We start from the raw sequence: 16,506 nt of genomic DNA, 5'->3' as shown, positions 1-16,506 counted from the left end.
TGACAGATCCTTGGAGAAGTGAACAAGACAAATAATTGCATTAGAGCCCTGGACTTCAAATGAGCAGACTTTAGCTTGTTCACAGAATCCTATGGAGGAGTGTCCTGAAGGACAAAGGTGCCCAGGACAGCCGGATGATCTCCAAAGACAACCTCCTCAAAGCACAAGAGCAGTCCACTCTGACATATGGAAAGTCATGCAGAAGGCCAGCATGGACAAAAAAGGAACACACAGAAGGTGAAAGCAGGGATGGGCTACTTGGGAAGAACAGAGACACGACCTGAAAATGAGAGGTGGAATTAAAAACCTGGAAAGGCTGTGGAATCTCCATTCCTGGAGAAACTCAGAACTTGACTGGATATGATTCTGAGCAACCTCATCCAAACTGGCTCTGTGCTGTGTGGAGCTGGACTAGATGACCTACAGAGGCCCCTTGAAACATAAACCTAACACACTGTATTATAACTGAAAACTCATTCACCCAAGAGTAACACTTGCGCTGTGTCCTCTCACACAATTAAAAGATCTGTATCACTGAAATGAGGAAATAAGTGAATAAATTATTAACAAGCAGTAGTATTATGCATGCAAAGGGTTACTTGGAAGGAGCAAAAGAGGAATTTGCCTAGCATGAAGAGGGGTAAAAGAATATTTTGGCAAGCATTATAGACATAGAAAGTTCTGAATTCTGTGTTTTATATTAATAGTTCCTATAAATTCACTTTTGTACTGAAATAAAGAGTTCATGCTTTTTAAACATCACCACAAAATTTTTATAGTTTCACATCAAAAAATACATGTAAAAAAATACTTCTATAAAGTGCCAAGATGTAGTGCTACTACCACGTCTTACTTATTAGGCATCCATTTTTACAGGTCCAAAGTAAAAATTCTCCTGTAACAACTTACAAGAAACTACTTCTATTAATTCCAAAAAAAGCATGAATGTATAGTCTGTAAAATTTCCCATTAAAATATATGCAAAGTATTTTATTAATTCCATATTTCTAATAGCTTCAAACCCTCTAATTTCCTCTATAAAGTTACAAATCAATGAATGAAAGATGGTTTCAATGAAAAGTGTTGCCTTTTGCATTCTAAATCTTCTGGTCCAAATCACTGAAGTGACTGAAAATTGCAATTTTTGCTCATGTAAAATGAATACATTATCTCAAATCAGTTCTAATGTCTGTGCTTTAACCAATACACATGTGTAATCTGTCACAGAAATCTGACAAAATTTGAGGAAAGTAGGCCCTAAACAAATAAGCAAGGTGCAAACTAAAAATGTTGCAAATCACACATCCTGGGTTGCATCCAAAGAAGCGTGGCCAGCAGGTCGAGGGAGGTGGTTCTGCCCCTCTACTCTGCTCTGGTGAGACCCCACCTGGAGTACTGTGTCCAGCTCTGGGGTCCCCAGCATAAGAAAGACACGGACCTGTTGGAGTGGGTCCAGAGGAGGGCCACGAAAATGATCAGAGGGATGGAACACCTCCCCTATGAGGACAGGCTGAGAGAGTTGGGGTTGTTTAGCCTAGAGAAGAGAAGGCTCCAGGGAGACCTTATTGCGGCCTTCCAGTACTTGAAGGGGGCCTACAGGAAAGATGGGGAGGGACCCTTTATCAGGGAGTGTAGTGATAGGATGAGGGGGAATGGCTTTAAACTGAAAGGGGGGTAGATTTAGATTAGTTATTAAGGAAGAAATTCTTTACTGTGAGGGTGGTGAGACACTGGAACAGGTTGCCCAGAGAAGTTGTGGATGCCCCATCCCTGGAAGCGTTCAAGGCCAGGTTGGATGGGGCTTTGAGCAACCTGATCTAGTGGAATGTATCCCTGCCCATTGCAGAGGGGGTGGAAGTAGATGATCTTTAAGGTCCCTTCCAACCCAAACCATTCTACAATTCTGATTTTGGAGGTTATTACTGGAAAGGACTAAGATATATTGCTAGGGCTGTATAATTAAAACCTGTCTGCATCTGCTCAAAGAACTTCAAATGCTTGGCACATTAATTGGATACTTTTTCACATTGAACTAAATATGCTTTGAAAATACATTTCTTTTAAAACACAGCCTCATTATACACTGTGGACTCTAATAAACCATAAATCTCCCCCAGTCTTCAAAAGAAAAACCAAACTTGAGAACATCATCATTTTTAAAATTGAAAATACAATTTCACATTGTACCTTTGCAAAAGCTGCTGCAGTCATCTGAACTCGTCCCTCATCAGAAGCGTAGATTTTGAGATCATGTCGGTAAGTGCTATGTAATCTAAGTAAACCACATCCAGGAAATCCAGCATAATCTCCTACCAAACAAACATTTTGCTCAGACTCTTATTTTGCACTTGATTATCTTCAAAAGGGATTTATGCCATTCAAGATATATATATATATATATTTTTTTTTTACCTTGTCCACCTGGATACATACATCTGAAAGCCCTTCCAAGCTCCTCTGCTTGAACCCTGCCTGCAGGGGTCAATTCTCCTCCCCATTTTAGAACCAGAAGCAGGGATGGCTCATTTCTTCTATTATCTAATTGCATACAGAGAGAGGAGTTTAGTAGTGAAGTATATTATAATTTTTTTTTTTTTGCATGTGAACAAAAAGATTTGGACTATGCAGGGCTTCAGTAAAGGATGTCTTCAACATTATGAATCTTTAATAGCATTCTAACATCAAGAAAATATGGAACTGTAGAACTAAATGGGCACTTAAACAGAGAAACGTGAAGTAGTTAAACTACAGAGAAAACATAAGTGAAAAATATTTAGCATGCAATCTGAAGCAAAAAGTAAATTGAGACAGAAAATTTAAAACAAATTGGATGCTAAATACTCTATAGTTATTTCAGTCAATAACCATGGGTCAAGGACCAGAAAAGCTGTAAATGTTGAGTGAGATTTTCCGATCCTGGCCCCAAAACAACATTTTTTGGTGAATCACTGAAGCTTCTTTTCACCCTACTTTTCTGTTACAAAAAAGCAATGTTACAATACAAATTTACTACATAGTTTTAGGTGTACAATTCAGCAGATTAAGAGACTCTGAGTATCTGCCAACAACACAAACATTCATTCAAAACAACATATTCCTTCTTCTTAACATCAAGACATGTTATACCACTAGTCTGTGACTATTTAAACACACATGATATTAAGTGATTAGGTGCAAAAGTAATACAATACCTTCCTCTTCACTGGAAGTCTTTGGGCAACCATGAGGAAGATATGTTAACTGAACTTTGCGATTTATGCCTGAAAAATGCCCATACCTGAAGTAGGAACAGGGGAAAGTAAGGGGGGAAGAGGGAGAGAAGCATTTTAAATATTTTCCTCCAAACCTGCTATGCTCCTGTAACAGGATATAATAAATCTATGCTGGTCATTGATTTGTGCATTTGACCACCATTTATTGGAGCAGTGCTTAGAACAAACCTAACTTAACAAACATAGAATGACTACAGAAATATCAACCATTCTATAATGAAACATTTAAAAATACTATCTACTAATTTTTTTCCACAACACTAAACATAAAACTGAAGGGAAGGAAAAAAAAAAGCATTTGCAGATTGCACGAGTAATTCATCTATTCAGATCCACAATTACAGTGGCTATCAGTATCCAGAATCTGATCTGGCAGTGTAGATGGCCACTATTTTGTTAGCCAATTAAGTTCTCAAGCAGAACTCAGTATTTCAAACAATTGTCATAAATTTCAATAATAACTGTCTTTGCCCTGATTTTTTTAAACTTAAAGTTATCTACCACCATTTAGAGTCCTGAGTCCCCAGATCTTTAACAAACCTTGAAGCCTTAGGTTTTTCTTTTTTTTTGTTTTTAATTATTAAATATTTCAGGCTTAATATACAAAGCCTTATTTATCTGGAATCCTCCAAGTTTGCTGCAAGTAAACAGTACACATGGTGAAAGTTCTTACTGGCTCCATCAGAATTCATTATGTCACACACTGCAAGCAGCAGACCCTGCACTCAAATACTTTAAGTTTAAAAACATGCAAGAAGATAAAATTTTAGATCAAAGAAAGTAACTTTTTCATGTAGAAGGTATACTGAGACACTAAATAAAGCAGTAAGTTCAATTAAAAAGGAGAAAAAGCAGAGCAATGGCCCAGTTCTCCTTCATAATGTCAAACACATCCTTTCTCTTGATAACCCTTATGCTTGAATTAATATATCATTACATATTTGATAACCATTGCAATCCAAGCAGTAACTGGTCAAACAGGTCAAAGTAGCAGATACAACTTTGTTACTATGGAGCCTGAAATTTAGACACTTACATTTCTAACACAGTCTTTAGCTGTTCAAGTTTTGCTTTACTTTCTTCAATTTCAGAATCATTGTTTTGCCCAAGTTCTACAAGGAGTTGCCTTGCTATATCAAGCACTTCCTGAAGAAAAGAAACGTAGGATTTACTTAAATAAGTAATTTTCTACTTACAAAATACCACAGCAAGAAAATAAAAAGACAAACTTGCCTGCAACTGTTTTGGTTTTTTCAGTTTTAGTTTTCCAGATTTATATCCATCACATTTTTCAAAGAGATCAAAAAACCTTTAAAAGAAAGAATATTGATTAAAAAACACAGTTAATAAGTTAAAACATTACTTGAACAAGTGGCTCTTAAACTTAAAGCTGTCTGAAATTAGCACCTTTACACCATTTAAGAAGTATGTTAAGCTTTTCACTACACAGGTCAAACCAACCTTTATTCAAATCAAATTTCCCAAGAAAGTCTTCAACATATTAGAGAAATCAGAGCACTAAAAATGTTCTCTTACTGACTGGCTAAGTGTCAAAAAAAAAAAAAAAGGGAAGATATTCTATATTTCAATTGACATAGCATTCGAATATACAGCTGTATCAATTCTTAATCTTCAAGAATGATCCTGAGCAGAAGTAGGGACCAAAAATACCAAACGAGCAGTCCTGCACATTTACAGCATGTATCTCTGAATGCAAGAATCTAGTCCTGAAACAAATAATTACTTTTTACTGAAATTGCACTTAATTCGAGGCCAATTACGTAAGGCACTTTATGAATGCTAACATAAAGATGGTATCTACCAGAAATTCAGTCTCATCAAACTTTGCCAAAAGTAAAAGACAAAAAGGTGGTGCAGTAAGATGACAGCTCACTCAAGAACAGTTATGATAAAAAGAGAAAGGCAGAAGTCAGAGTCAAATGGTGAACCAGAAATATTCTCTGCTGCATTGTTTTGAATAAAGACCTCTATAGAGACAAATGCGTTTTCATTAAGACCAAGCAGGACTGTTCACAAGCACAGCATGTGATGAAGGAAGTCTGCACAAGTAATTTGACAGTCCTGTTAGAAAGAGAGGTGGATGCTTGTTAATTAGCTGCAACATCAGTTAGATATAAAAGAAAACAAAACAAAACAAAAAACAACTTGTATGATGCAATTCCTGCTCAATTCATTGCTTGCACATCCCCAAGAAGTGAGCTCTGCTCTAAAACACCCAAATTAATTTTTACCAAGGTACTACTTACTTCTGATGTTTTACTTCCATTTTCATTTTTTGTTTTGGTGTTCGGTCCCCGTGGCGTATTACAGCTATAACACATCTAAGCTCCATCCTGAAATTTCACGAGAGTTGTATTTCACAATTCTATATGTGAGGGTCTTTTATTTAATATTAAAACCACCATGAATCAAGACAATTGACAAAGTCCTAGTTATCTGACGTAACTACAGAAGTGATGGAAGGATATGCAAGAATATAAGGTTAACTGAAAATGATGTAAGATATAAAATATAAATATTGATTTTAAGACTTCAGTAACTACAGAGTATCTATTTTAAGTAGTTTTTAAAACAACGATTTTGAGGTTTATTAAATGACAAAGCATGTTTATTAGAAGCGCATATTAAGTTGGTGCTGGAACAATGATTAGCAGTGAAGGAAGCTATGCATAAAAGACGCTACACTTGAAAATCTGCTGTTCTATACTCAGCTTGACTAAGGATCAGAAACTCTGATTGCTGGCATAGCAATTGTGATTCCTTCCTTGTTTTCATCACACAAAACAAGCGTTCATAGGCCAAAGTGGGCACACCTTGTGAAGAGAAAAAAAAATTCACACAAAAGTTACATTAGGAGTTTGCACAATTCAGGTGTAGCTACTGTTTTCTTACATTGTTCCAGAGGTGGTTGGCACAATAGGGATGTCTTCAGCTTCCAAAGGAATCGACCATGGTATCTGAAACTGGGGAGCAAGTTCTCTCATTATGATATTTCTAAAAAAGGGGTTAAAAAGAAAAAAAACCACTAAGTTTAAAGCACAGCTTACACAACACATACAAACTCCAAACCAAATAGATAATATATACATGCATTTTTATCATTACAGTTTTAGAGTACTAGTGGTCATGGGTCTCTAGATACATATTTTTCTTTTAATTGTATAATAAAAACCTACTTAAACAACAATTTAAAGCTACTACAACTGCTACACAGACAACGTTAGCCTAATGGCCCTGGATTTGTAAGAAATCTCAGTTTTTGAACTCCAGTTCCTAAAAGAGTTCCTGGGATATGATTTAGTCTTGTTCATTTAAATATTCAGATACCTGACTCCATTGCCTAACTGAAAGTCCCCGATAATCAGCAAGCCATTCTCATCAAAGAGTAACTGGTACCTTTAGTGGTAATTTCTCAGAAGTTTCTGTGATAGAACTGGAAAAACATGTAAAGTCTCTGGTCATAACTACAAAATGATAACACTGCCTCCACCTACAGAAGGTTGTTAAATCTTGCTAACGTTCTGTTTCCCAAGTATTTAATCAAATATACTGAACTTCAGATTAATATCTGCATAAGAAGCAGTAACACTGATGGAAAAAATTGTGCATCTTAAAGTAGCATAAGCCAAAATTTAATTTCTGAAAAGCTCGAGAAAAATCTGCTGTTACTTAACACTGCAATGTATTACCTTAAGGAATAAAGCATAAGGAAAAAATGATGAGATAACTTTTTTTCAGAGAATTCAACAGCTACAACAATTTGAATAAAGAGAAATCAAAATGGGTCTGAGAATTGTAACTCTAACTCAGAAAGTGGCCTAAAACAACAGGACTATAGCTGTTATCTATGATTTCAGCTTAGCTCTTCCTCGATTTAATAAGATCCTAGACCATTTGGTAATGCAGAAAGTCATGCTGCATCTCATCAGTGCAATCTTACTGTAAAGCCAGTTGAACTGACCAAAAGGGGATCAGCCTACTCTGAGGGCAACATTTCACTGGCATAGAGTTCACTACCCAATTCTGTTTGATCCCTTGTTATACCTTTTTTTGCTCCCAGTAGCAGAGAGAAGATGGCATGACAGAAGACACCTTGATACTACATCAGTTTGGATTTACCAGTATGAAATCCACAAATATAAAAGTATACAGCAGCTTCAGATCAAGGACAATGTACGTTAATTTGGGCACATATTAAACAGCAGCAAGCATAACCATCCAGTGGTGCTTCTCTACTTGACAAAAATTTCAACTACCTTTAAGAACTTAATCCGGCTTTCAAAGCCGGATATACTTATTCAGTTAGCTTTAAGTGTTCACAAAACACTCAGACTCAGATGTTTTGGATTATTTTAGGAATAAGGAATTTATTTAGGATTTTTTTATTGATTTAGGACACTTTGTAATCTTTTATTTATTTTATTATTTAATTTAATTACTTATTTTATGTGTGATTTCATTTAAAATATTTAATTTAGGAATAAGGAGTACATAAACTATAGTCACATACAACAGAGTGAATAGGCAAAACTCCTGAAATAAATCAGTAAACTCTTACCCCAGTATCTTAGCACAGTCATCGTAGTATTTCATGGAGTTTTTCACAAAACTGAAGCCATTCACATCACAGACATAGGACTGTCCATTGGCACGTAGCAAATCAAAGCCACAAACTGTTTGCTGTTTTTAAGAATAAAAGTTCAAGTCATTGATCACCTTCCTTAGGATTGCTTGTTCTAAATAAACTTTGTATTTTAACATGGTATTCATCTGAAGACATTTCAAAAATATGACAGTACCTTTTGCCAGTTCCATGTTAGGTTCGCTGATGTCATGCAAACATCTTCCTATTTTTAACTGTATATCCCCAACTTGATTTTACCCTTCCTACATATCCCTAGTAGTATCAGTATTGAAGGTGAAGGTCACGTGTGCACAAACTTAACCTTCAAGATTTACAGCATAAGCAATGATGGGCCTACAAATTCCCCATTCTGACAGTGGCTTCCCCCTACGCATACTTTTTAAGGGTGGCAGGCAAGAAATGACAAAATATCGATACAAAAATTTTTGTCCAAATTTAAATTTGACAAGATAGTTTTGACATTGACATAATATTGACATTATTAGTACAGGATACGAGATGCTATTTCAACAGATTACTTTTTTAGATCTCAAAGCCCACTTTGCTAGGTGGTAGAGGTTCACACCCTACAGGCTCCAGAATGCCATCATAGTTACACACAGGTAATGAGACAGACTGAAAGACAGCCTTGTAATAAGACAGGTGAAAGGAGGGTAAGAGAGTGAATGAAGTTTTGAACAAAGGAATCTTAAAACTATACAAAAACGGAAACTATCAAACACTTCAAATAAAGAAAACCTAGTCATGTCAGTACCAAATTAACATTTAATTGGGCCCAATGTAAACATTAGGTAACAAAAGTTACAAAAACTTGACTACTGAAATTGTGTTTCGTTAACTTAGAAACCGTTAACAAAATGCGTGAACATATTATGCATAGAACAGATACACTGTGGACTAGCAAAGCACGATAGCAACATGTGAATCCAGGAAACTTATGCAACATAAGCAATCCATCCAGAACTTTTCAATGCATTAAAGGAAGAATTCTTCTAGATTAAAAAAAGATGTGGATGTGGAAGTTCAACTTTTCACCTTCCTAGGAGTTCTGCAGCAATTATCACTGCTGGCCCTGTGCACTAAAACCCCGCGGAAGTTTCACGTAATAAACAATTGATTAACACTAAATGTTTGATCAGATAGGAAAGTAATCAGCTTACTTTAAAGGCAAGGCATACTTTCCAAGCAATTAACTTCTCTCTTGCATTCAGGATGACTGGATACCTCACTTCTTTTCCTTCACTATCTCGTTCTACCTTGCCATCCAGAGCTGGAGACTTCCGGGCTTCAGCATGAGCATAATCTGGACCTACTGTGTACACCTTTATTGAAAAATAGGAACTCTTGATTCAATGTAATTAAATTACATTACATATATGCATACATCTTGCTAAATTTATCTCAAATGTGATAACGACTTCAGAAGATACTAGCTGCTTTCATCATTAATAAGGTCACTCTGAAGTACCTTCCTCAATGGCATTCTCTGCCTTCACAGAACACCCACCATTTACTGACAACCTAGGATAAAGCAAGAGGAGAAAACAGCTGGAGCACAGGTAAAGAAAAATAGCAATTATAAAACTTGATGAATAAAAATTAATTTCTTAATTATGGTGGTACAGAGGTAAAGAATAATGTTTTCCTCTCCAAAACATCTGCAGAACTTGGAGAGTAGATTAATTTGAAAATTATTTTGGTTTACTTGATTATGAAACTCTGGCTGCAGGACTAAGTTAAAAAATATTTTCATATTTTAGGCAGGACTAAACAAAGCAAAGATCTGCCCAGTTTTAGCATGACAAGGCAGGTGCTTGAGACAATGATTGTGCTATCTACTCTGCTGCAGTTTTGATGCTTATTGAAAGGAATGGGTCATATGCTAGAAAAGACTTCTCAGCAGCTCTCAAAAATGGGCTACTGTCACTTTAATTAAAAACAAAACTCTTAAGCTTTGATTAAAAAATGTATTCAATTAAACCAGATGATTGCAAATACTGCCAATGTAGTCAATTCAGGCAAGAGGGCGAGTTGGGTGAAGCTGCCTAATATAAAGCTGACAGTCTTGTTACTTGAAGAAAAGCCATTATTTATTTGGGGTGTTAAAAAGTCCACAGCTGCTGCTTGATGACTACGGTACAACATGTAGTCAAAACAGTCCCCACCCCTCAAGTCATCTCTTCAGGTTGCAAGAAACTTTTCTTTTTGGAAGCAGTTTGTAAAGCTCTTACACAGATGTCTATAAACTCAGATTAACCTATTGCAAAGTGTTGCACAGTATAACCATCTGAAGAGTATAGCTCATGAAAACATAGCAACTTAAAGAATGGGGAATTTGTCTGAAAACATAAAACAAGAATTCCCCTCATGTATCACCAAGTGGAAGAAGTTGACTGCAATTGATAAAAGGGCTCTTTGGCCTAAGATTGGATTAGATCTCACACTCTCTAAACCTCCACTTTTTGTCTAAATACAGTGATCTCTCATGCATATTGTAAAACATTTGTTTCACGTTTTGTGATGGGCTTAAAATAGCCAGAACTAACACAAAGGGAAAGAAAGCAATCTCTGTACATGGCTGGCTTAACACCTATTCTGTTATTGCTCTATTTTAGCACTCTTCTATGATACCTAATCTTTACATCTGTAAAGAAAATAAATGAACAAAGGCGTGAAAATAATTACAGATAAGGTCAATGCATTATTTTCTGCAACTTTATATAATTTATCTTAGAATACCAAGATAGTTGGTGAATCTATTTCAATTACAGATTTCTTTGTAACCTTCAGACAAAATACCTAGGCAGTACCTATCTGTCTACACAGGAAAGTATATGCTGTTCTGGCACTAATACAATACAAAAAAGAAAGATGATGTGTTGGGTAATAAGCCTCCAGCACCTGATTCCAACAACATAAGCAGGTCTGCTCTACACTACAAGTACTGTGTTTAGCTAGAATAAGAATTATATTCTTTACTGTATCAAAACTTCATTAAAATTAATCCTTGACACAAAGATATACTTTCATCTTTAAAACTGACAAGCTCTTGGAGCACTTGATTGTTCTAAATATAAATAAGAACATGCAGTTGTCATACCTTCACATCAGTGCCATCTGTAGGCATGAATTCCTCATAAATATAGGAGCCTGTTTTTCTCACACTGCTTTCAGGGGAATAAACACTGCTTCTGCTGCCAATCTGAAATGAATATTTTTCTATTAATAAACTCGTAAGCTACTGCGTGAGAAACTTTAAAACTCCTTAAAATAACACACTTGTACTGAGAAAACACTTCCTGTACCATATGAAATAAGTAGGTTTTGATCGTTCCCAAAAGATTTTTATAAGATTCTAGAAGTGCATGGATAGTGTATGTATGTACATATGTAGATACGTAGCTTCTTTTACCTATAAGAATCTGCAGTGGCTGATGATCTACTGCAAGGAACGAGGGTTTTCATTCAATCTACATGTTCTCCTGAAATTAATTTCTCTGATCTGTCACTACTCCTACACAAGCAGGACATGACAGAACAGGTCCCAGCTAACACATGGATAGGACAGAATTACTCTGCAATTCTGTTAGACATCTCTAACTTTTCAATAGCTTTAGTACCCTCACCTTTCGAAAGAGCCTCTGGCTTCCACCCCCAGCAGATGTTGGATAATAAATGTAAACATTGTGGTCCTCAGCACTAACTGGCTTTTCTACAAAAGGCTTTTGGAAAACTTCTCCATTCACTTCCACATGATCTTCTCCTTCAATCAAGTTGCATTCTGAAGAAACAGTGCGAACAACAGAGATGTAATAATATATTCATGGAATGAAATGATTAGAGATTTGGGGTAATTTTGTAGGTTGAAATAAAAAAATTATATTACATTTTTGGTTCACTGATTTGTTACTGACTACACAAAGACTTGATGATCATGTGCTGAACATGTCTACTGTACCACATCTATATTATGTTACTTCAATACTGTGTTCCAGGATTTCTGTTGATTCCCTCAGTGTCAGACAGGAAATCGTCTCCTACAGATGCATAAGCTTGCATGGCTGGTATTTTTTTGGAAATGTTTTGAAGACAGGGCGTAGGGCTGTTTGTCTCTTTCTTTAGTGCCTTTCTCTGAAATATCAGGGAGATGGCAGGTGGACAGTGAACATGGTGTGGTGCCAGGTGCAATAGTACTTTTAATAGGCTGAGAACTGTCTCATACTGTGTGATTGATGCCCCTTGCACAGAGGATTAGGTCCTCTGGAATCCAGGGATCAGGAATCTCTTCACTACTGGTTGGCTGCATGCAACTGCTTTTACTTGACTTTTGTAGCACAAATGAGTCCTTTTCCCCCTAGATTACGCAGACATTTTAACCTAAAATTGCCTACCTCTTAAGAGCTACACCACAGTAATACTTCAATTTTCTTTATTTTTTCTTATCTCTTACTCTTGTGTCTTGAACTGTCATTGCAAGCTCCTATTGTTGCTGTAAGTTTTTATTTTAGTAGAAAAAGCTGTTTCATTTGTTTTCAGGTACAGAAAAAATTAATTCCAATTTATATTCAGAGTATATCATCTGCAGATCTGTCTGGACTAGACTTCCCCTACATGGTTGCTTGTACTTAGAAGGGAAAGTATTCAATAGCCTGACTTGTTTCTGTCAATATTACTTTACTAAGTAAAATTACTAATTATTGTGGGTAATGTAACATCATGAATGCTGCTCTCTGGTGACATATTAGAATTAGGTTTGAGTTTGGAGGCCCTTATATTCTACTTGTTCTATGACGGCTGTAAGAGGATTATGACCCCGGGCTTCAGAATCATGCTTTTCAGATGCATACTTACACTGCCTTTGGCTGAGATGGAGTTAATTTTCTTCACAGCAGCTAGTATGGTGCTATGTTTTGAATTTGTGACCAAAACAGTCCTGATGTTTTAGTTACTGCTGAACAGTGCTTAAACAGCCTCAACACATTTTCTATTTCACATACTGCCCCCACAGCCAGTACTGGTTAATCCACAACAATACTTTAAACACTGGAGGAGAAATCAACCTCTGCACCAATGAATTAGTTGTCTAGCAAGTAAAATTTAGCTTTCCACTATGTATGTACTGTTCTCCAGTGGAAACAAAGATATGCCAATGGTTGATACTTTAGGCATCAGTTTTTACCTTGGGGATTGTTTGGATCACGGTTCAGAACTGCATAGCGAGGAAGTAAAATGCCTTCAGCTTTAAGAATACCATATACTTCTCTCCTAGAAGAAAAGAACAAAAGTTGCACAGTAAGACAGCAAATTCTGCCAATATTTGTATTTTACAGTCCATGAGTAAGGGAGGAGAAAAATACATACAATTTTTTTTTTTAAATCACACAGGATAAGATTACATATATAATACTGTACTTATTAATATAATGCTTTAAAGGTCACTGACACAGCTGTACCTTTGCAGTGATCTCATCAATATCAATAAAAATGTAATTTGCTATGCCAGTCCTGTCCTCTCCACTCTGGCAGTGCAACAGCAATTTACATAGAACAATTCTCTTGTTAAAGGAGATTATTAACATGAAGGGTTGAAAAAGTTTATACAGGACAGCAACTGCAGGCATCCAAAATAGCAAGTCTGCTCACTGTTCAGAAGGCTCCAATATTTATGTATTTTGCTCACTATTGTTTTGTTAATATTTGCTATGCATGATTGCAGCCCCAAAAGAAAATTCACTTTGAATAACCACATGATCTTTGAATACCAACAACTTCTGTTAAGTATCCACTTCACAGAAAAAAAGACCTTTAGTAAGTCACATGAATTTCACAATTATAGGAGGCTGCACAGTTGCTATACATAGCTATGCTATACTTATTTTCAGAGTATAAACTTCTTTATTTGCTAAGCTTTACACAAACGTATCACCAAATTTCTACCTTGTTAAATCTTCAGACGTATCAATTATAAAAGCAGCAAAAGAAAAAACACACCTAAAGACATATCCCATAAAACTATGCATATATTAATAAAACATAACATTCACTGTAATTTTATTTAGACTACTGTACAATACACTGGAACTGTTGCTATGCAATACCAACAGATTGTCAGTCTCCAACTTAAAAGTAGTTTGCTGTTTACAGGTAATTAGTGTTACTTACCTGTCTTGTATGTGATACTGCATATTCAAGTCATTGATTATGAATGGATTCCTGAGTTTTGCATAGGCAACTGCTTTGTCCAGTGGAAATCCTAAAACATTTATTAAGGCAAAAAAATTAAAACTACAAGACACACCACCAGTGAATAGTGTGGAACCTTCATATTCAAGCTTTAGAGTACAACCAGAGATATGGCTGAAGTGGGAGGATGCTCCCTCAACTATAGACACACGTAACATCAGCTTAAGACAATCGTGAAACTACAGCATAATTTCAGTACAGGCTGCTAACAGTAGTTGTCCTGTCTCCAATTCCCTCTTCCTCACTCCACATGCCCTCCACTTCCACAGGGCCAGAACTAAGGCTTTTATTTTCAGACAGAGGCAATATGATTTTTTTACTTCAGTCTACTCATCTTTGGCTCACTGCCCAGCCCCACAAAAAGCCCTAGATATTAGCAGAGATACATGAACGAGTGGCCAGAGACCCAACACTCCCATTGAGAAAGTAGCATGCCTTCACAGTTACTGCACCAAGTAAGTATTAGATCACCATTTCCACTGGCTCCGCAAATATTTACCAGTGGAACAGCTATTTTAAATACCATGTCAGACAGGACTTTCTCGAGCAATGAAAACAGTATCATTTAAAAAGCTTGCATTTTAAAAGTCAGTTGTATTATATTAAACAAGACAAATGAATTGCTTCCTAGGAAAACCCAACAAAACTACAAGACAAAAAAAAATAAGACGACCCTCAAACTAGTTATTTAGATATCAAGAATATTTATGGTATTATTAGAAGATTTACCTTTAGAATGAAAAGAAATGAGACAGTCACATAAAGGCCAGTTTTCTACTGGCTCATTCAAAATAACATCCTCTTCAAATATTACCACAGTTATGTACTTAAACATGGAGAGGCGTTCAAGAATTTCTTTCATTGGTTTGGACTTAGATTTCTTAGCCATTGAACAAATCCCAACTGCGATTTGTCTTTCTGGTGGCTGAAGTGGGGGGGGAAAAAGCAATTATTATTTTTAAGTTTTCTCAGAACACAACAAGGTTTTAGCAGCACAATACTAGAGCAGATATTTTCTCTTAAAATTCACGTACTACTTTTAATTTAATCAGGTAAATTGCTAGCAGGTAACAAAATGCAGCATGACAGCACGCCGCGCTGCATCCTTATGAAAAATGCCTCAAAAAATGAAACTGTTCAATAGCTCTACATTACTTTTTGTGAGTACCGTATCAGAAACAAATACACAGGATCAAAATCTAAGTCAGAAATATCAAATCTGAATGAAATTATACTTATGGCTTACTCTGAAATTAACTAGCAATTCATTTTTAAACTATTTAATTTTTCTACATCTACTTAGTAGTCACAAGGCTTCTCACCTTATTACCTAATATTACAAGTGAATTATGAAAAGGAAAACCAGTAAACCAGAAAATACTATTCTAGATTTCTGAGCTATTTTGTGCACAGACAGTTTCACTTTTCTTCTGTATACTCTATGTTTTCTTCATGTTATAAGCCTTTAAAAATTTCTTTCCCCCAGTGGTATTCCTAAGTGCAACAGTCAACCTACTCCTCTGTTTAAAAAGAAACAAAACAAAAAAAAAACAACCCCAGAGCAATCCTTTATTTCAACTTAACTGTTCTTTTAAAACATAGCCAATTACCTTCCCTTGCTAAAATACACTGAATTGAGCTGAGCTGCTAATTTTGCACTACTTCTCTGCATTTCCAAGTTACTTTTAATCACGTTGAAGTGTTTTAACACTTCCTTGCACTTAAATTCTTTAGACATGCTTGCAATCAGTGAAAATTTAATCTGACTATTCCCTAAAGTGAAATGTTACAGACTAAAAGAACAGCAAAAAACAGCTAAAAAAATGACATAACGACTCATGCATAATATAATTAAGAGTTTGTTTTAAACAAACTAAAAATTGGTAAGCACAGTGCTAAAATACAATTCAGAACACTCTGCAAGGATAATAAACTAAGGTATAACTTAAGATTGATTTAGCATGCACTTTCTATACACCAAGACAAGAAAGAATGAAAACATGTCAGATCTTAATGAAAACAACAGTAAGATGAAAAAAGAAACGTTGAGTCTGTTCAAACTGAAAAATCAAAAGTTAACTCTGCAGCAGCTGACAACACACACGAGAAAAACTCTATCATTTTTTTGCTACTAATTATCCAAATAAATAAAATGAAGGCTTATGCCATCAAGCTCATTCCCAGAATCCAAATCAAGTCTGCAAAGTTGGCACATCAACCTCAGCTGCCCTGAAACTCTGTATTAACGTCCAGCACATCTCCTTCAAAGTTCAAGGTATACTTACTTTTCACCTGTGCTGCACTTCCAAACATAACTGACAGATC

The 16,506-nt window shown here is 35.9% G+C and overlaps 1 protein-coding gene across 1 annotated transcript in view; it reads right to left on the bottom strand.

The window, feature by feature from the left end:
• The window catches only part of PPIP5K2 (diphosphoinositol pentakisphosphate kinase 2), a 52,608-nt gene that overhangs the window by 24,473 nt on the left and 11,629 nt on the right, over window positions 1–16,506 (bottom strand). The window contains exons 3-16 of the mRNA XM_076362957.1: window positions 14,911–15,106; window positions 14,101–14,191; window positions 13,118–13,203; window positions 11,565–11,719; window positions 11,039–11,140; window positions 9,099–9,260; window positions 7,852–7,973; window positions 6,186–6,287; window positions 5,540–5,626; window positions 4,506–4,581; window positions 4,309–4,418; window positions 3,192–3,277; window positions 2,413–2,538; window positions 2,188–2,309 (exon numbers count right to left, since the gene is read on the bottom strand). Of these exons, the coding sequence (XP_076219072.1) occupies window positions 2,188–2,309; window positions 2,413–2,538; window positions 3,192–3,277; window positions 4,309–4,418; window positions 4,506–4,581; window positions 5,540–5,626; window positions 6,186–6,287; window positions 7,852–7,973; window positions 9,099–9,260; window positions 11,039–11,140; window positions 11,565–11,719; window positions 13,118–13,203; window positions 14,101–14,191; window positions 14,911–15,106 (1,623 nt within the window). The remainder of the gene's footprint in view (window positions 1–2,187; window positions 2,310–2,412; window positions 2,539–3,191; window positions 3,278–4,308; window positions 4,419–4,505; window positions 4,582–5,539; window positions 5,627–6,185; window positions 6,288–7,851; window positions 7,974–9,098; window positions 9,261–11,038; window positions 11,141–11,564; window positions 11,720–13,117; window positions 13,204–14,100; window positions 14,192–14,910; window positions 15,107–16,506) is intronic.

Source organism: Aptenodytes patagonicus, chromosome Z (genome assembly GCF_965638725.1).
Source record: "Aptenodytes patagonicus chromosome Z, bAptPat1.pri.cur, whole genome shotgun sequence".
NCBI classification, from domain to species: domain Eukaryota; kingdom Metazoa; phylum Chordata; class Aves; order Sphenisciformes; family Spheniscidae; genus Aptenodytes; species Aptenodytes patagonicus.
The sequence above is the reverse complement of the archived record's forward strand: the minus strand, read 5'-3'. Positions and strand labels throughout refer to the sequence as shown.